Below are 16128 nucleotides of genomic sequence, written 5' to 3'. Positions count from 1 at the left end.
TTGTAATTGTGTATATGATCTGTACTCCAAGACTGCGAGTAGAATCTTGTCTCTTAACACCAGTTTCAAAGTCAGTCTACTTTACTCAGCAGCACTATCTCTAGTTATTGTTTATATGTGTGCTTTAATACCAATTCTTCTCTAGAGTTTGCTGAGGAAGGGTGTTTTTAAAAAAAATAATCTTTTTTGAGTAAATTTATTTGATAAACCATTGATTTCTTCTTTCTGTTGCCTCACTATATCAGTTAGCAAAAAGAATATTCCTCACACCAACAACAGATGTTGTTAGGAAGCAACCCATTCATTATTTTTAGTACTTAATGTCACATCTCCACTCATAATTTTTTCCCTTTCTGCACAGTGACTTGTGGAAAAACTGGGTGGATTTTCTTTTGAGTGGTAAAAAGCAAAAATTACTTTTATTTTCTCTTCTTAAATTGGTAATGTTTTATTATTATAATGTAGACATTGTAGGAAATATGTAAGAAATAAAAAACAACGTATATTTTCCGTAAACAATGCAGATTTACTCACCTTCTTTAGAAAACATCTAGTCAAAGAAATTACATGGAAGTGTATTTAACAAGGGAATATCTTTTGTCCTAACATAATACACAAGAACTCTAACCTCAGTAAATGATGTGACAAGAACACTTGTTTATCAGTGAATTTCAAAATAATCAAACTAAATGGGCATAGGTGATAGATTAACTAATGAGAAAGACAGTCTAATTGTTTTCTAGTAACTTCCTTTTTAAGTCAATGCTAATGTTAATGTATTGCTATAAGCAAATAGTACTACTGCTGTCCTAATCTAAAACTTCTGAAAGTAGCTAAGAGTGTAGGGCTGTGCAAGCAGTTGTGGAGCATTGCTTCACCTGTGAAATGTCAAAATTACCTTTTTCCAACAGCACAGGCCAGTTACAACCTATGACACTAACCACTGCATGTCATAGTGCTAGAGAAATTATTTTGAGAGTAGGAAATCTTGAGTTGCCCTGCTGCTGAAAATTATGAAAAATGGTTTGTAACTTGATGCATCTCTTCCCAGAAACTCTTGTCAACATGGCTATGGTATCAGAATTTCTGAAGCAGGCTTGGTTCATGGACAATCAGGAGCAGGACTGTATTGTAAGTATTATTAACTTTTAGGAGCATCATGCTTATTTTCCTGTACTCTTACAAGTGGTTTGAAGGCATTTAAACATCTTTCATGTGTGCAAATGGAGGAAAAACAATGGCAAAACTCCAGCAGACCAGAACTGGAACCCAATTTTATTGCAGTGTATAATCTAATGTAACCATTTACCCTAGGAAGTCTGCTACCAGATGAAAATTTTCTCCTATTTGCACCTATCAGTCCAGTTACCAATTCCTAGGAAGAATTATTTAGTGTGATTAAATTGTAATTCCCAGTGGCCAGTCACTGATTCACTCAAATCAGCTTCTTTAAAGTAGTAATCTGATGCTGAGTTGTGTGAACATGTAAGGGCATGTTCAGATGATGTATGGCAGAAAAACCAGGGACTCTTTGGCTGAGGTGTAGGAAGTCATGAGCTGGAACTCAGGAATGTAAAGGAGGAAGTAAAGTCACTACTATATATGCCAGTTTTCATATCACATGCCATTCTTGTGGTGGAAACAGCCATAGCACATAATAAAAAGCCTCAGACAATGAGTACTGTTAGGGATTAGAAGGGAGGAATATGGTAGTGAGGAATCCAGAGTTGCTGTGCCAGGCTTATATGAGAATCTGTGTGATAATGAAAACATTGAAATGAAAGCAAAAGTAAAGCAGTTCACTGTGAAGTCACAAGAGTTCCCAAAAAAACTTACATATTGAAAACAAAATTATATAGGGGAAATTTCAGCAAACAAAAGTTTTCTGCTCTAGACGCCTGTGGATTTTGTAATTTTGACTACACAACATTTTGTGCATTAACCTTTGGCTCCACCATCCTTATCCCCGCTCTGTTCCCAAAGTCCCAAGACATTCTTGGCTGTGGTGGTTACAGACAGTTTTGTGTTGCTGGTAGATAAGTTTGGCGTGGGAACCAGTACACAAAGAGATTGAGAAACAGGCAGTGTGACAGTCCCATTCCTTTGCTGACTTAGCACTCAAGATGCAATGATCTTCTGAAAAGTACGCAAGAGACTGATTTAAGTATGCAGTCTATCTGCTCTCTTAAAACTCCTAGTGAGACAATTGTGCAGGGAGATGAACATTTAATTATGAGATGCTAGAAGTGTACAAAATTCAATACAAAGTGTTGTGTGTAAAACATGTATTCACAAGATCATTTCCTTTCTCTTGGGGTCTTTTATTTTATTAGCTACAGATTGAAAAAATTAAAATACTGGTTTTTGAAACAAGAAAAAGAGTATAGGTGATTCAGAATTATCTGGCTAAACTATCGGTGTGTATGAGCAATTTTAAATTATTTTTTTAATTTTATTTTTTATTTTCCCTTTGCAGAAAAGTGCAAAAGGTATCCACGGAGTACAGTCATACCCTAATTTTGATCCATCAGCTGATGTTGTCGCTTTGGACAGAGCTCTTACTGTAAAGGGTAAGAGGAGTGAATATTTAACAAGCTACATTAGGACTCTTCCTTAGGAAAGTTTGAGAATAGCACTGAATAAAATATCAGAGCAAGAGGCAATGGCAAGCGGGAGTGGTGCCTCAACTTTTAAAGCTTTGCAATACATTAAATTTTGCCTCTTGGTGAAGAATCTCAACTCTTTGATAGGCTGGTATTGTATTACAGTTACAGAACTTAATGCTATATTAAAGTTCTTGAGTATATTGAAGGAAGGGTTGCAAAAATTTAATTTCTAGGGAAGGAAAAAATATTGTAACATAACATACTAATATCTTCTGGCTTGATTTCTGTAAAATTCCTGCAGGTGGTAGTGATTATGCTGATAGTATACTATATGCTTTTGTTACATTTCTCTCTTTGAATGAAATTCACATTTGGCACTTTGTCTGTACTTCAAAAGGTTTTTCAGTTTGATTTACTGAGATTAAATTACTATGATATCTATTTTCTTTTTTAGTGTGGGTTTCTGTTAGTTTGGAATTTTTCAGGATGCTTTTCAGTTTAGTGGAAGATCTACTGTCAGAACACATTAAGATTTTTTGAATGAAATTTCTGTGTCTTAGAGGGATCTGTTTATTTTGTTTCTTCACTACATCACTAATTGTGAGTCCATAGATGATTACAGTTTTGCTTTGGTTAAACTTGAGTGTGTCAAGAAATCAAAATATGACATAAAGCACATAATAATAAAAAAAGGTAACTGACTAAATGGTCCATATATTTTGAACATACTGGATTTTTTTTGTGATTCATAGGTGTGGATGAAGCCACCATCATTGACATCATGACTAAAAGAACAAATGCTCAGCGTCAGCAGATCAAAGCTGCCTATCAGCAGACCAAAGGAAAGGTACAGTATATTCAAGCCAAGCTTACATTTACACCCAGAATATCAATTTTTCTGCTGGCTCACATGGTATATATGAGGAAGATAGAATACTGAATAGGATAGGACACTGGTATAAGGAGGAGCTTCTCGGGTTCTCCTATCTCTAAGTAGTAGAACTGCTAGTCCCTGGAACTGAAAAGCTCAGAAGTTAATTCATGTTTCTGGAAAGTGTTCAAATTGCTCTTACTCTTCCCTATTAAAGATTTTCTCCAGTTGAACCTGTAACTCTAAATTGAAATTCCAATTTCATGATTGGCATACCAGACATAGTGAGTACTTTCTCCTTGGATAGGGATTCCTTTGAGGGTAACTTTTAAAGGCCAACTTAGAAAGTAAGTCTAATATATGACTTTAGCCTAGCTTTGCTGTTTTTGTTCAGGAAACCTCACTTGTTTTCACAGCCCTCCCCTCTCTCAGAGGAAGCTCCAGCTTTGCAATTATACTTTTTAAAATAATTATATTAAAATATAATGTCAAAGATTCAAGGGCAATAGTGCTTATAGATTATCAGATGTCTTAGTTCCTGGTGCGCTATCAAAAGAGAGATCTGACACAACTACAGACAGCATGCTTGTTTCTGAAATAATCTCATTGGTTCAGCTATCCTGACAAAGAAGGGTGACATTTTAATTCTAACAGCTACAATATGAGCACAAACAGAATAAGAGTGCTGATAGGCAGCAGAATAAATCAGTTTTTTAATTACTCCCCCCTTCCCCCCTTAAATGTAGGTCAAATTAGAATATAGCTTGTATCTTCAGGACTTGTGATTTTGTTTAGGATGATGTTACATATGACCACTTCAAACTCTCTGTCCTTCATGCAATAAATGGTGGGTTCAAATGTTATACAGATAAGCAACTCAATCATAATTGTAAGAGCAATATGGCATTATCTTCTCTTGAAAAGCAAGCAGCCTATTTTGAGTCTTCTTCTGATACTGTCAGTGTTTCAATATAGCTGAACTCCGATCTGTGAAAACTCTCCTGAATACTTAGAGAAAAACCCTGCTTGACACTTCGATTAACATAAAGGTGACAAATTTGAAACTTAAAGTAGGGCTTCATAATTCTTTTTATTATAGATAAAAGAATGATGTAAACTAAGATAGATCAGAGGTCAGGCTAATTTTTGGACCGCAGCTGAACAGCAGCGATACTTTTACCATTCAGTAGCTTAGTGTGTTTCTTATTCTTCCTGAAACAGAGTCTAGAAGAAGCAATGAAAAAAGCTCTGAAAAGCCACCTAGAAGATGTTGTTGTGGCTTTGCTCAAAACTCCAGCTCAATTGGATGCTGAAGAATTAAGAGCTTCTATGAAGGTAAGGCAAAATCTTCAGAGAGAAACTTTTCCTAGAGAGCATCAATAATTCTCAAAGCCTGTAAATGACACTGGACATAGATTTCAAGGCTTATGTATTATTTTTATTTTAACTTCATTTTGTAAAATAAATGTGTATTGGTAGTTCAGTTTATGAGAATAAGACACAGTAATCTCTGCTGAACTTCAGATCTGGAGATTCTTTTTTGAGAGTGAACTCTTTCTACCTTCTGAAAATTGATTGCTAATTGGAGCCATGTTTATATACACGTTTACATAACAGAAAGAAAATAGGGAAGAAGGTATTTTTCTTCATTGATTTTACATTTCTGTCTTTTATGCACAATGTTTGATTCCTTTAGCACTTCCTTTGGTACTGGTATATTAAATGTGATAAAAATTTAATTCCAAAAGAACTAAAATTACAATGCTCTATGGTAGCACAATATTTTAAGTTTTATTTCTTATTACATGTGGTGCCTTCAAAGCCAAGTCAATGGTTCTCGTCTCATTTCTGTTAAAAAATTTAAGTTTGCTCTATTGGATAACATCTCAGAAAATTTGATCACTTTTATCAGGGGCTTGGAACTGATGAAGATACCTTAATTGAGATTCTGGCCTCAAGAACTAACCAAGAGATCAAAGAAGCCAACAGATACTACAAAGAAGGTAATTCAGAGCAAGAAAGAAGTATTAATGGTACAACTATAGCAGACACATTAGAGTCACAGCCTGAATTCTTAGTATGACAAGCTGAACACAATATGAATGTTTGTGTTCAAATGAAGCTTCAGGAAAACTTGACATTGTCTTGGGAGGGAGGTCATGGTGACTTTTGCTGACCTATGTAGGTGCCAGCAGTGAAGGAGAAGTTACATCACCACTGTTGGAATTGTGAGTATTTCATGGAATGAGTCACACATTTAGATGCTTTCTAGGATGCGTGCAAAACCAAGCTGCTTTTCTTCCCCTGTAACTAAACCCTGGCTGACATTTTAAAATAAAAGTATAGCCATAGGAGCAACCACTGAACCACAGGGAGAAAATATTTGAAAAAAATTATTAAAATGTAATGGGGTGTCTCTCTTCTATGTCGATTGATTAGCTCCATTTTTTAGGAGAGTTGTCTGTTTGAGTTTAGTACTGATAAGAAGAACCAGAAATAAGAATGTAAAAGAAAAAGGCTCAGAAAAATGGTTTTGTATTTGACAAGAAGAGACCCAAGACAATGCTACCCACAAGACCTTAGAAAAGGACATTTTTGGCATATTTTGGGTTTAACCTCCAATTCACAGCGTATCTCAGTATTTAGAGGACATGTTACAAATAAAATCCTTCACTTGAAATCAAATGAGAATGGAAGAAAATTACATTTCTAGTGGGCATATTTAAGTGGGAAATTAGGAAAAGACTGAAAAATATCTTAGAATGGTTTGGATAACCTTAAATGGTTATCTAGTCAACTTAGTTGATAACTTCAAAACAAATTATGATTTGATTTCAGTGCTGAAGAGAGATCTGACACAAGACATCATCTCTGACACATCTGGAGACTTTCAAAAGGCTTTGGTTGCTCTAGCCAAGGTATGATTTGTTTGAGCATTTTGAGTGACAGTATCTATAATCAAAAATCAATCTTTTCAAGACTATTCTAGAGAGACATGAAATAAATAAAAATTTAGGTATTATTTATTTCTTTGCATTGCTTTTTTTACTTTCATATCCTAGGCCATTAGAAACTGTTCTTAAATAAACTATAATAAGATTTTATCTCAAATACCCTTTAAAACATTATTTTAAAATGTATTTCCTTTTTATCAGTTATGCTTTAAATACTTTGTTATATCTTTAAGCACTAGAAAAAGTAACAGGCATAATGGCATGTCAGTATACTAGAAACGGAGAAAGAAGAAATGCCTAAAATTAGAGAAATAAACTTTTTTTTTCCCTAGGCGCTAGTAGTTATATAATGAGACAAGGGCAGGGAAGTTAACAAGTGGACAAAGTGTTTTGCAAATTTACATTCAAAAGTAGATGAGTTCGAACACTGGACCTTCCCAATGAAAAGACCCTTTTGAAATGCATAAATACTTGATTTTTCAGTATGTGTATATGAGGCTTGTACTTGCACACAGGATAATTTTTGATGCATCCATATGCATAGGTTGGATTTTCAGTTTTAACTTTCAAATCCACTTGAAAGGAGTCTATTGAGTAGTCATCAAGGAGCAGGTCACAGGTTCACAGCCTGTAGTTTCATGTCAAGAAACAAATACTTCCTGTGGATTTTTATGTAGGACTTAAGAAATAAGTTACTGATGGCCTAAGAAGTCTATGTTCTCTGATTACAAATACAACAGTTTTATTCACAAAATGATTGATATAACTGCACCTATTTCCAGTTATATATTATTTTACTTATGAGAGTGGTGCTGTGGAACTCAAAAGTGTTGATCTTTAGTGAACTGAATGATTGTGAGTACCAATGAAATTTTATTTATTTCTTGATGTAGGCTGATCGTTGTGAAAATCCGCATGTGAGTGATGAACTTGCTGACAATGATGCCAGGGTAAGGTCATATTTGCCACTTAGCAGAACAACTTCTTCTGACTTACTTGAGATTACACTGCCTGTCTGAATCCTGTTCATTGCAGACCTAACAGAGATTTCAGTGTCATACAGCAATCCTTTCTGAGGAGATAGCATTTTGCAAAGTTCATGTAAGTTCATTATCAAGGGAAATTAGATTTTCACCCTAATATCTAGCTTCAGAAATGTTTCTTAATGACTTTGTCTAGTTCATGTAAAGCATGCATTTGATGTACAAGTCAACAAGAGGAGGAATCAGACCCAGTCTTCCTTCTGTTTATGAAACAGTTCTTGAATTCGGGTACAAGGGTGTGCTCATCTATGTGCAGAATTAGCTACCATACACTGACCAGTGTGAACTCTGAAGTATGTTAGATATTGCTATTGCTTTGCAGTGATGAATGTTTCAAGATTAGTGGCTAAACCTCGCAAGTAATTTTCTCAATAATTCTAAAATAAACATCTGATCTCTTTCTTATTTCTTCCACCGTTAGTTGGATTATTTTTGCTAAAATTTTGGTAAAAATTAGCAGTCTTTTCTGAGTTTTCACCTATAAAATCTTGCATTAGAGTTACAATTTAAATTTAGACAGACTTGGAAAATTTAAAAAAAAAAAATTCCAGCCGAGAAACATTGAGAAATAACATGCTTTTATGCTTTTATTTCTGCTACGTAAGGAGTTTAGTTCTGTCATCAACCCCAGATATGAAAGTAAATTAATACTTTGTCTAAGCTCAAAAGTTCAATACTGTTTAACTTGATGAAGCATGTTAAATCTTTGTGCTTTGTGGAGGTCTTTAATTATTACTCTTGGAAAGGTTTGAGGAGGTGAGTAAAATGGAGGAGGCTGATTTGGCTTTTACTTTCCTGGAAGTAAAAGTCACTCCAGGAAGTACTTGGTATGTAGACTTCTCTGCATATAGGACCAGTTAATTGCACAGATAATTTTGTCAGTCTTAAGAAATCCTACCAGTCCTGAACTTCCATGCTGACTGCTGTCATGACAAATAAAAAATAACTTCATTCAAGAACGTAGTATACCCAGGAAAACTTGAAGATGATTGTGAAATGTCTGAAAATATGTTTTCTAGCTGAATAGTGTTCTCAAGGTACTATTATGACATAAGTATGAAGTATTATTTGACAGAGCTGGTGTTTGTCTGAGGTAGTTTTGATCTGGATTGTGTCAAGGGCTGGTGTCCATTGCTAACAAGCAACGACCCTCAAAAGTGCAGTATTTCTGTTTGAGTTTTGCTATTCCAATATTGATTTTGCTGCCTTTTCTTTACGACAGGCCTTGTATGAAGCAGGAGAGAAAAGGAAAGGAACAGATATTGGTGTGTTTGTTACTGTTCTTACTTCAAGAAGCTACCCACATCTTCGAAGGGGTATGTCAAATGAAATTTTGTGCTTCTCTGGGATGACTTTGGCCTGCTCTTGAATTCACAGGAGATTCAGATTATCAAGACATAAATCTGCCTGCTGCAAATGTTTTTGTAATTGGAAGAATCACTAAGGGTGTGGTTGGCAGCCTGGGTCTTCTTTTCATAGTAGAGATGAGCAACATCATTTAGGCTCTTACCAAAACTACTTCCATGAAGTCCCACATGGCAAGTGATCACAATGCCAAGCAATCAGTGTGGCAGAGGTTCTGACAGCTCCCCAATGTAGTCTTGCTTCTCAGCCAGCTTGCCCTAGATAGTGGGCTATCCCACAACATCACAGACTCTGGCGTAGTCAGTTGGCCACCTCTACCCCTATTGATGGGAAATGAAGCCTTCCATCCTAACAAAGTCCCATTCTGTATGCTGGCTCCACCAGTCCATGCACTAACACAGCTCTTTACACTGTGCTGGCTGAAGAAGGTGAGAAATATGACCCACAAACAGTCCTCTAGTGCAGCAGTGAGGACAGAACAGATAGTGCAGAGAGAATAATGTTTTCTTCCTTTATTTAGTCTTTCAGAAGTACACCAAATACAGCAAGCATGACATGAACAAGGTATTGGATTTGGAGCTGAAAGGTGATATTGAGAATTGCCTCACTGCTGTTGGTAAGTAGTTCTGCAGAGTGAAACCTACTGTGTGGGCTGACTAAACTGAAACTTCTGCCATAATTGTTCTGTACTTACATTACTTCACTGAGAAGCTTGCTAAATAACACCTTGGAAAATCTAATCCAATCATAGTTGAAGTTGATGAATGAGTAGAAATGCCTATCCTGATATGTGGAAAGGTCCTTCAAGGAGAACAGATGAGTTGTCAACATAGAAAGACCTTTACAGGAAGTCAATATGCCAAAAAGAGCTGCCAGAACAGGCACAATTTGTGTCAAAAATCCAATAGTGTTAATCAATCAAACTCAACCAAACTCACTCTTCTCAAGTTTCATGTTGCAAGGATACATACAATATATGATTATTGTAACAAATTTGCTTCTGTGGTTTTGTTCAAGAAAATACTCATGTAAAGTTAGTGACTGTTGCTCATGAACAGTAAGGTAAGGCAGGGACTCCCTACTGGACCAGGGATGGAACTGGGAGCCAGAAACCCATCATTTTCTTAGGTTTTGTATCACAGTTAAACATATTTTGGATAAAAAAATGATTTCCATCAGATCCCTCTTAATATCACAAGAGAACTATGACTTGGTTTATAAAATATCAGATCATAATCTCCAGCTCTGCTATAGAAGGCATAAATGCTTTCATATTTTTCGTCTTGGGAACTGCAACACCTTCCTTGATTTTGTGGCAGTAAACTAGGGAGAAAAGTCTTGTTTTTATAGTAACTGTTCTCCCTGACTGAATTGCTTTCTGAATAAACAGAGGAAAGTAACTTCCCATATATTTTGAAGAAAGGTAACAAAGAAGTACGGGAATAGGGCTTGTAGGTAGGAACAATGAGACTGCTTGTAAAGTGTTTTATTGCTAGACTTTTGTTACTTGTTACATGTGTAGCAGAAGTGACCTTATCTTACTGCTTCATTACAGTGAAGTGTGCCACAAGCAAGCCAGCTTTCTTTGCTGAAAAACTCCATTTGGCCATGAAGGTAACCTAAAGAAAGAGCTCTTCTTTGTAAACAGGGGGTACTTTATAAGCTGAAAAATAAAAGGTTAGCTAGAGATCTCTAGGCCCTTTGTGTGATAGAAAAGGAGTGCAAAAGAAAATTCAGTGTCTTTCTCTCACTGTTTCTATTCCTTCCTTTGAAACCTGAGACTTTCCATGGGAAGGGTTGTCTGCTGTGGAGTGTTCAGGAGAGCATCTGTCCATCCACACATATCTCTTACTGTTACAGTGACAGGAAGCTGACTGGAACTTTTCTTACTTATGAAACAACAATTAGAATGAAAAGGAAAGAGGAGAGCAATTACAGATCTTGGCAAGAACCTTGTGGAAGCCTGATCTTTAATGTAACATCCATGATCCTTCTGGCAGATTTGGAACCCAAGTTAGTGAGGCAGATGGAGATCATGAAACAATCTAGTATGTAGGTATTGTCATAAGTCCTGTGACTTGGTTAGGAGCAGTATGTGAAAAATTGAGTGAAACATTATGAAAATGCAGATCATTGCACAATTAAAAAAAGTAATGAAAAAGGGCAGTGAAGTCTAGGCTGTCCCTGATGTGTAGCAAGCACAGTGAAGGAGATGCCTGATTTTAGGAAACAGCTAAAAGAAATGTTTAAAAAAGAAAACCAGGGTGGAGGTAGCCTTTCAGAAGTGAATTGTGCTCATAGGGAACATAAGGCAGATTTGAAAGCTACCTTATCAGAGATACTAAAGGAAAGGGGAAGGGGCACGTTCATCTGTATAGAAGTGTAATGGATTAACACACAGAACTTGATTAAAGCTATTTCTGTGACGTAAGTAGCATAATTCTTTTCCCTTTTGTTTTTCCCCCTTCTGTTTTTGTTGCTTTTGATAGGGTGCTGGGACGCGGCACAAAGACCTCATCAGAATCATGGTTTCACGCCATGAAAAGGACATGAATGAGATCAAAGGCTATTACAAGAGTCTGTATGGCATCTCTCTCCGCCAAGCCATCATGGTAGGTTTTCTCCCCAGTGACACATGAAACGCAAAACAGCCTGATGATTTTTGAAGTCCAGTAAAGAATTATTAGCTTTTCTGCTCCTCAGTCACCAGTTCATCTGGAGTAGCTCATTGTAGCTGGGTAACCTATGTTTCCAATGGCCCAGAGGTTGGGAGAATTAATTCCTTTTCCAAGTCAAAGATTTTGTCAAAAAAAGCTATTATAATTTGTTAGCAATATTACATGTCTCAAGATACCATCTTACAGTAGAAGCCAAAAGCTGCATGGAGATTACAGTATCCCCAAATTCCTGTACTTAAGCAGTACCATGGCAGCAGAGTGGAGATGATTGCCATGAATGCTCTAAGGGAGATATTTGACGCAACTGGATATGGAGTTTTAACATTTGGGGTACTTCAGCAAATGAATTGTTAGCTTTTATTAACATTTATTGGCCTGTTTTCCATATGTCCTAAGTAAATGAGTTAAACTAAAAAACATATTTTGTTAAAAGAGACTGACCACCCAATGCATTTTCCAGAAAACATAAGCAGTGAGGGACTTGAAGAAAACTAAACTGGCGAAGCATCTTTGTGGAGAGTGGTAGACATTACTGAAAAAAAAAAGTTTTGCTTGGAGTAGAAACATACTCCCTATATGTATGAAAATGCCTTTTGAGTTTTTTTTGGTGTTTGATACTTTTTCAGTTAGGTGCCAAAGGTCACTCTTAATCTTCCCTTAAGCATCTGTGTGATCTGTAATTTAGTATGTAACTACATCACCTGATCATGTAAAGTTGTGATTACATCCAAATGTCTTGAGGCATAGCGTGGCTATACTAAAAAATTCATATATCTATGATAACTCAGATTCCAATTAGAGAAAACAAAAGCATGTTATAATTACACTGCATACTTAATGCCTATTATCTATTTTTACCAAGTTGAATAAGCAATCCCACGGTGAGCTGAGTATCACTGTACTGTTAGCTTTTGGATGCTTTGAGATGCTCCTAGACACAATGTGTATACACAAAGTCTTTTAATATCAATGAACATTGGACACAACTGATCAAGAAAGAAATTTTCAGTTTATTTAGAGTGAAAACTTAAGCTCCTGGCTGGATAAAATTCTTCTGTGTCTCTCTTCTTTACTTATGCCATTAGACCTCCCTGCATTTCTACTGGCCTTGTCTACCTATGCCCCACTCTGGAAATGCATGCGTTTATTTCTAGGTCATACAAGTAGCTTCAGTGAGGGCACTATGTTGCAGCTCAGTCTGTGGCTAATGGGTGTCGTATCAAGTGGTTCATTAATATAGATGAAGCACTGATGTTTGATCAATGTATACTGAATGTTAATTGAAACTTGTTTTACTTGAGACCATTGTTCTAACTATTATGGGGTTTTCATGCTTAAATTTACAGGATGAACTCAAAGGGGATTATGAAACGATCCTGGTGGCTTTATGTGGAAGTGATAACTAAGTTTCATGCTCCTGAAATGCACTCAAGCCCAGTTGCTGAAAGTATTCCTATTTGCCTGTCTACATAAAACACAGGCTACATGCACTGAGGTTTCTGTCGAATTGTGCTTAATGCATATGTATTATGTTTAAAATCTGTAACCCAGAATGTATTTTTTTCAGTATCCTTACTCTGAATGGCATAAATATTTCTGATTCCCATTACTTATCCAAAGTGAAAGAATGCCCCCCAAGTTTCTATTTGCTTGATTAATTATGAAAATTGTAACGTTTTCATCTGTGCTAAGCAAATAAACTTGTGAAATAAAATTTATTCATGTGTAACTTTGTATATCCTTTGTTGCTATTCTGCATTTAATTTCAATTTGTCTGAGTACAGTGCATGAGGGAAAAATCGGTAAATAATAAAAGAATAATGTAGTAATATCAAGCATAGCTGAGTCTGTACCTTTCAATTTCACTTCAGCAAGGGTTTGTGTAAGCCAGATGTAAGAAAAATATATAAGGATAACCTGTTAAAAAATTAACAATTCAAAAACCCCAATGGTGTCTCTGTCTTGTTCATATTTAAATTAGAGAATCAATACACCTGTTACGTTTTGTACGTTGGAACAAAAACAAAAGAAAAAAATTAAATATGCTTCATAGGACATTGTGAGAGACTGAAATGTTAGAGGTTAATGCCTCAAGCAATTGGCCATTTGCAAAAGCAGTGGGTGCTTTTCTGAGCCTGGGTTTGCACCCCCCAACAGAAAAGAGGAGGAGGAGAGTTTTAGGGTGTGGAGTGGCAAATCCTCTTACCTGCATAAGATCTCTTTTTGGCTGAGTGCAAGAGGGTCTCAGTAGGAACATACCCTTTGAGAGAGCCCAGCATAACAATGCAACTTCAAAATGGGAATGGAGGAACATCTAGAATTTTCATTTAGAGTAAAGGAGAAGATGGTATAAAGTTAATCATGCTATTAATATAAAAACAGTTGTTATCTGATCACAGAAGTTTTGCAGGACCATGCTAAAGAGGAAATGTTTACTGTGCATTGCTGCATTCTAAACAGTTCTAATTTTAATGCATTTCAGTATTTTTTTAAAGTAAAGTATGTGTTTTTGCTAGAGGCAAGAGTAGTTGCATTTTGATTGTATTCTATTTTTGTCTGCTTTTAAAATGCAAATGCTGATTGTTTTGAAGAGGAAGGATTGGTTTGTGTAGTGTTGTATCAAGAAGTCACAGCTTTACTGCAAGCCAGTTGAATCCCCCTAGGAATTCCCTTCTGTCTGAGAGGCACAGGTTTTGGTACAGTTAGGGAACTACTTCTTTAAACATTTAAATAAACAGAAGTTTTTTAAAAATGCCATTCTTCTGGCTATTTCATAATGGTTTTAAATGTTATGATGATGTGTCTATTGCCATGGAAAATTGCAGCCCACTATTACAGGCCAGAAACTTTCATATTGCAAAAAATAGGACTGAGGTTAATAGTTGTGAAACAGAGTGACTGCACCATCTATTTCTGGCATGAGTGCCAGAAGGGCCCTTGATGGTCTGAGAAGAAGAGCGAGATGTTTCTAAACAAAATAAAAAACCAAAACAACAAACAAACAAAAACACAAACTAATAAACAGTTTTCAGTTATGCTAAAATAGGTGGAAAAATAATTTCTTGGCATTAAGAAGGAAAATCCTTGTCTTAAAGAGCTATGCTGCACAGTAGAGGGGAGAGACAGAAAACTAAATGGACCAGCACAAATAATCGTTGTTTTCTGTGCAAATCAGTAAGAGCATCAGCAGTGAAATGTGAGTGAAAATCTAAGTACTCTGACTCTAGTCAGATTGTCGTTAAGATAAAATGGGTTACCACAGAAGACCAGTAATCAAAGGCTGTTTGGATTTTGTTTGCTCTTACCTTTTTGCATCACAGGAGAAAATGTCACATAAAATCCTTGCAAATGAGTTTTAAAAAGTCCCTAAGGACTCCATTCAGTAGTATGCTTCTCTCTGTGCTGAGCTTTAAGCATGGGCTTGGTAAAATACGCTGGAAATGCTACATTTGTCACATTTAACTTATTATTACTTTCTGATCAGCCATTTACAGCATGCATTGGACAAAATAAGGTTCTCTTCCACTGCAAATCCTCTTCTGACCCTTTTGGCAGAACCCTTTCCTCACAGAACAAAGAATGAATTTATGGGAGGCTAGAAAAAGACATACGAGTTTCCAAACGGCATTTCCAAAAATTTGAGCTCTGGTGTCACCTCGTGACTATGTTGAAAACAAGGACAAGGAATTGTATTACAACAGAAATTCAGTCTCAAACAGACGAAGGTCTTATAATTGACACTTTTCCCAGGCTGTCAGAGTAAAGACACATAAAGTAGTTCAACACATTACAGAAAATGAGGATTTTTCTATTTTCTCCGTGCTCCAGCATCCCTTTTTTCACACTGGTTTAAAAAAGAACAAATAGCAAAAAAGAACTAGGTGATGTATTGTCAAGGGGAGAAGGAAAGAGAAGTTTCTCAAAGCAACAAAACAGACAACGGTAGAATATGAAAAAATACCTCCAAACCCCTCACATCACCAAACCTCTCTAAAGCCATATAAGCTTAAGGTGTTTACAACAAACCCTGCTCTTGAAAGACTTATCCCTCATGCAGTCTGTATTTCTTATTCAGCAGATGTGGGCAAATAAGGGTGAACCTCTAAGAGGCACCACTGTAGAAAGTGCTGTGGCAAGGTGATACAGCTAAACAGCCCTGTGTTTTTATCTAGTGTAAAGATAAAATTACATAAATTTATTTTTTGAAATTAAGCTGGTTTTCCACCTCCATTCCAGAGATAGCCTGTGCCCAATTCTATAAATTTTTACATGCTTTTTATATGCCCATTTTGGTTCAAAACATCAGAAAAAAGTAGATTAAAAAAGTTATTTAAAAATCTGGACTTTAGATTTAATGTCTTGCAATCTATTGAAGTGCCTCCGTCATTCAGCTGGGCAAAATATTGAAAAGCTAAACTCACTGCTTCTAAAGAGCTCAGATTTACAAAAGTGGTGGCAAGCTATCAAAGCTAGAGAAGGTGCCCACACTTTTAAATTTTTTTATGCTATTCGTAACTAACCATTAATCACAATATTTCTAGAGTTGTCTGCATAAAGAAGGACAGAAATTAGATCTTGTATGTTCTTTGATTATGCTTGCAGAGCTTTACA

At 36.1% G+C, this 16128-nt stretch overlaps 1 protein-coding gene across 1 annotated transcript; it reads left to right on the top strand.

Annotated features, from left to right (window-relative positions):
* Positions 1–1021: 1021 nt before the first annotated feature.
* ANXA1 (annexin A1) lies at positions 1022–13233 on the top strand. The gene is made up of 12 exons (XM_085041862.1): positions 1022–1131; positions 2477–2570; positions 3359–3453; positions 4699–4812; positions 5390–5480; positions 6316–6395; positions 7325–7381; positions 8697–8790; positions 9360–9455; positions 10395–10453; positions 11329–11451; positions 12864–13233. Exons 1-12 carry the CDS (start codon positions 1036–1038, stop codon positions 12921–12923), a joined length of 1059 nt encoding a protein of 352 aa, XP_084897988.1. The 5' UTR covers positions 1022–1035; the 3' UTR covers positions 12924–13233.
* Positions 13234–16128: the final 2895 nt, after the last annotated feature.

Source organism: Lichenostomus cassidix, chromosome Z (assembly GCF_008360975.1).
Source record: "Lichenostomus cassidix isolate B80296 chromosome Z, HeHo_3.0, whole genome shotgun sequence".
NCBI classification, from domain to species: domain Eukaryota; kingdom Metazoa; phylum Chordata; class Aves; order Passeriformes; family Meliphagidae; genus Lichenostomus; species Lichenostomus cassidix.
Note: the sequence above shows the minus strand (reverse complement) of the source record. Positions and strands in the feature narration are given on the sequence as shown.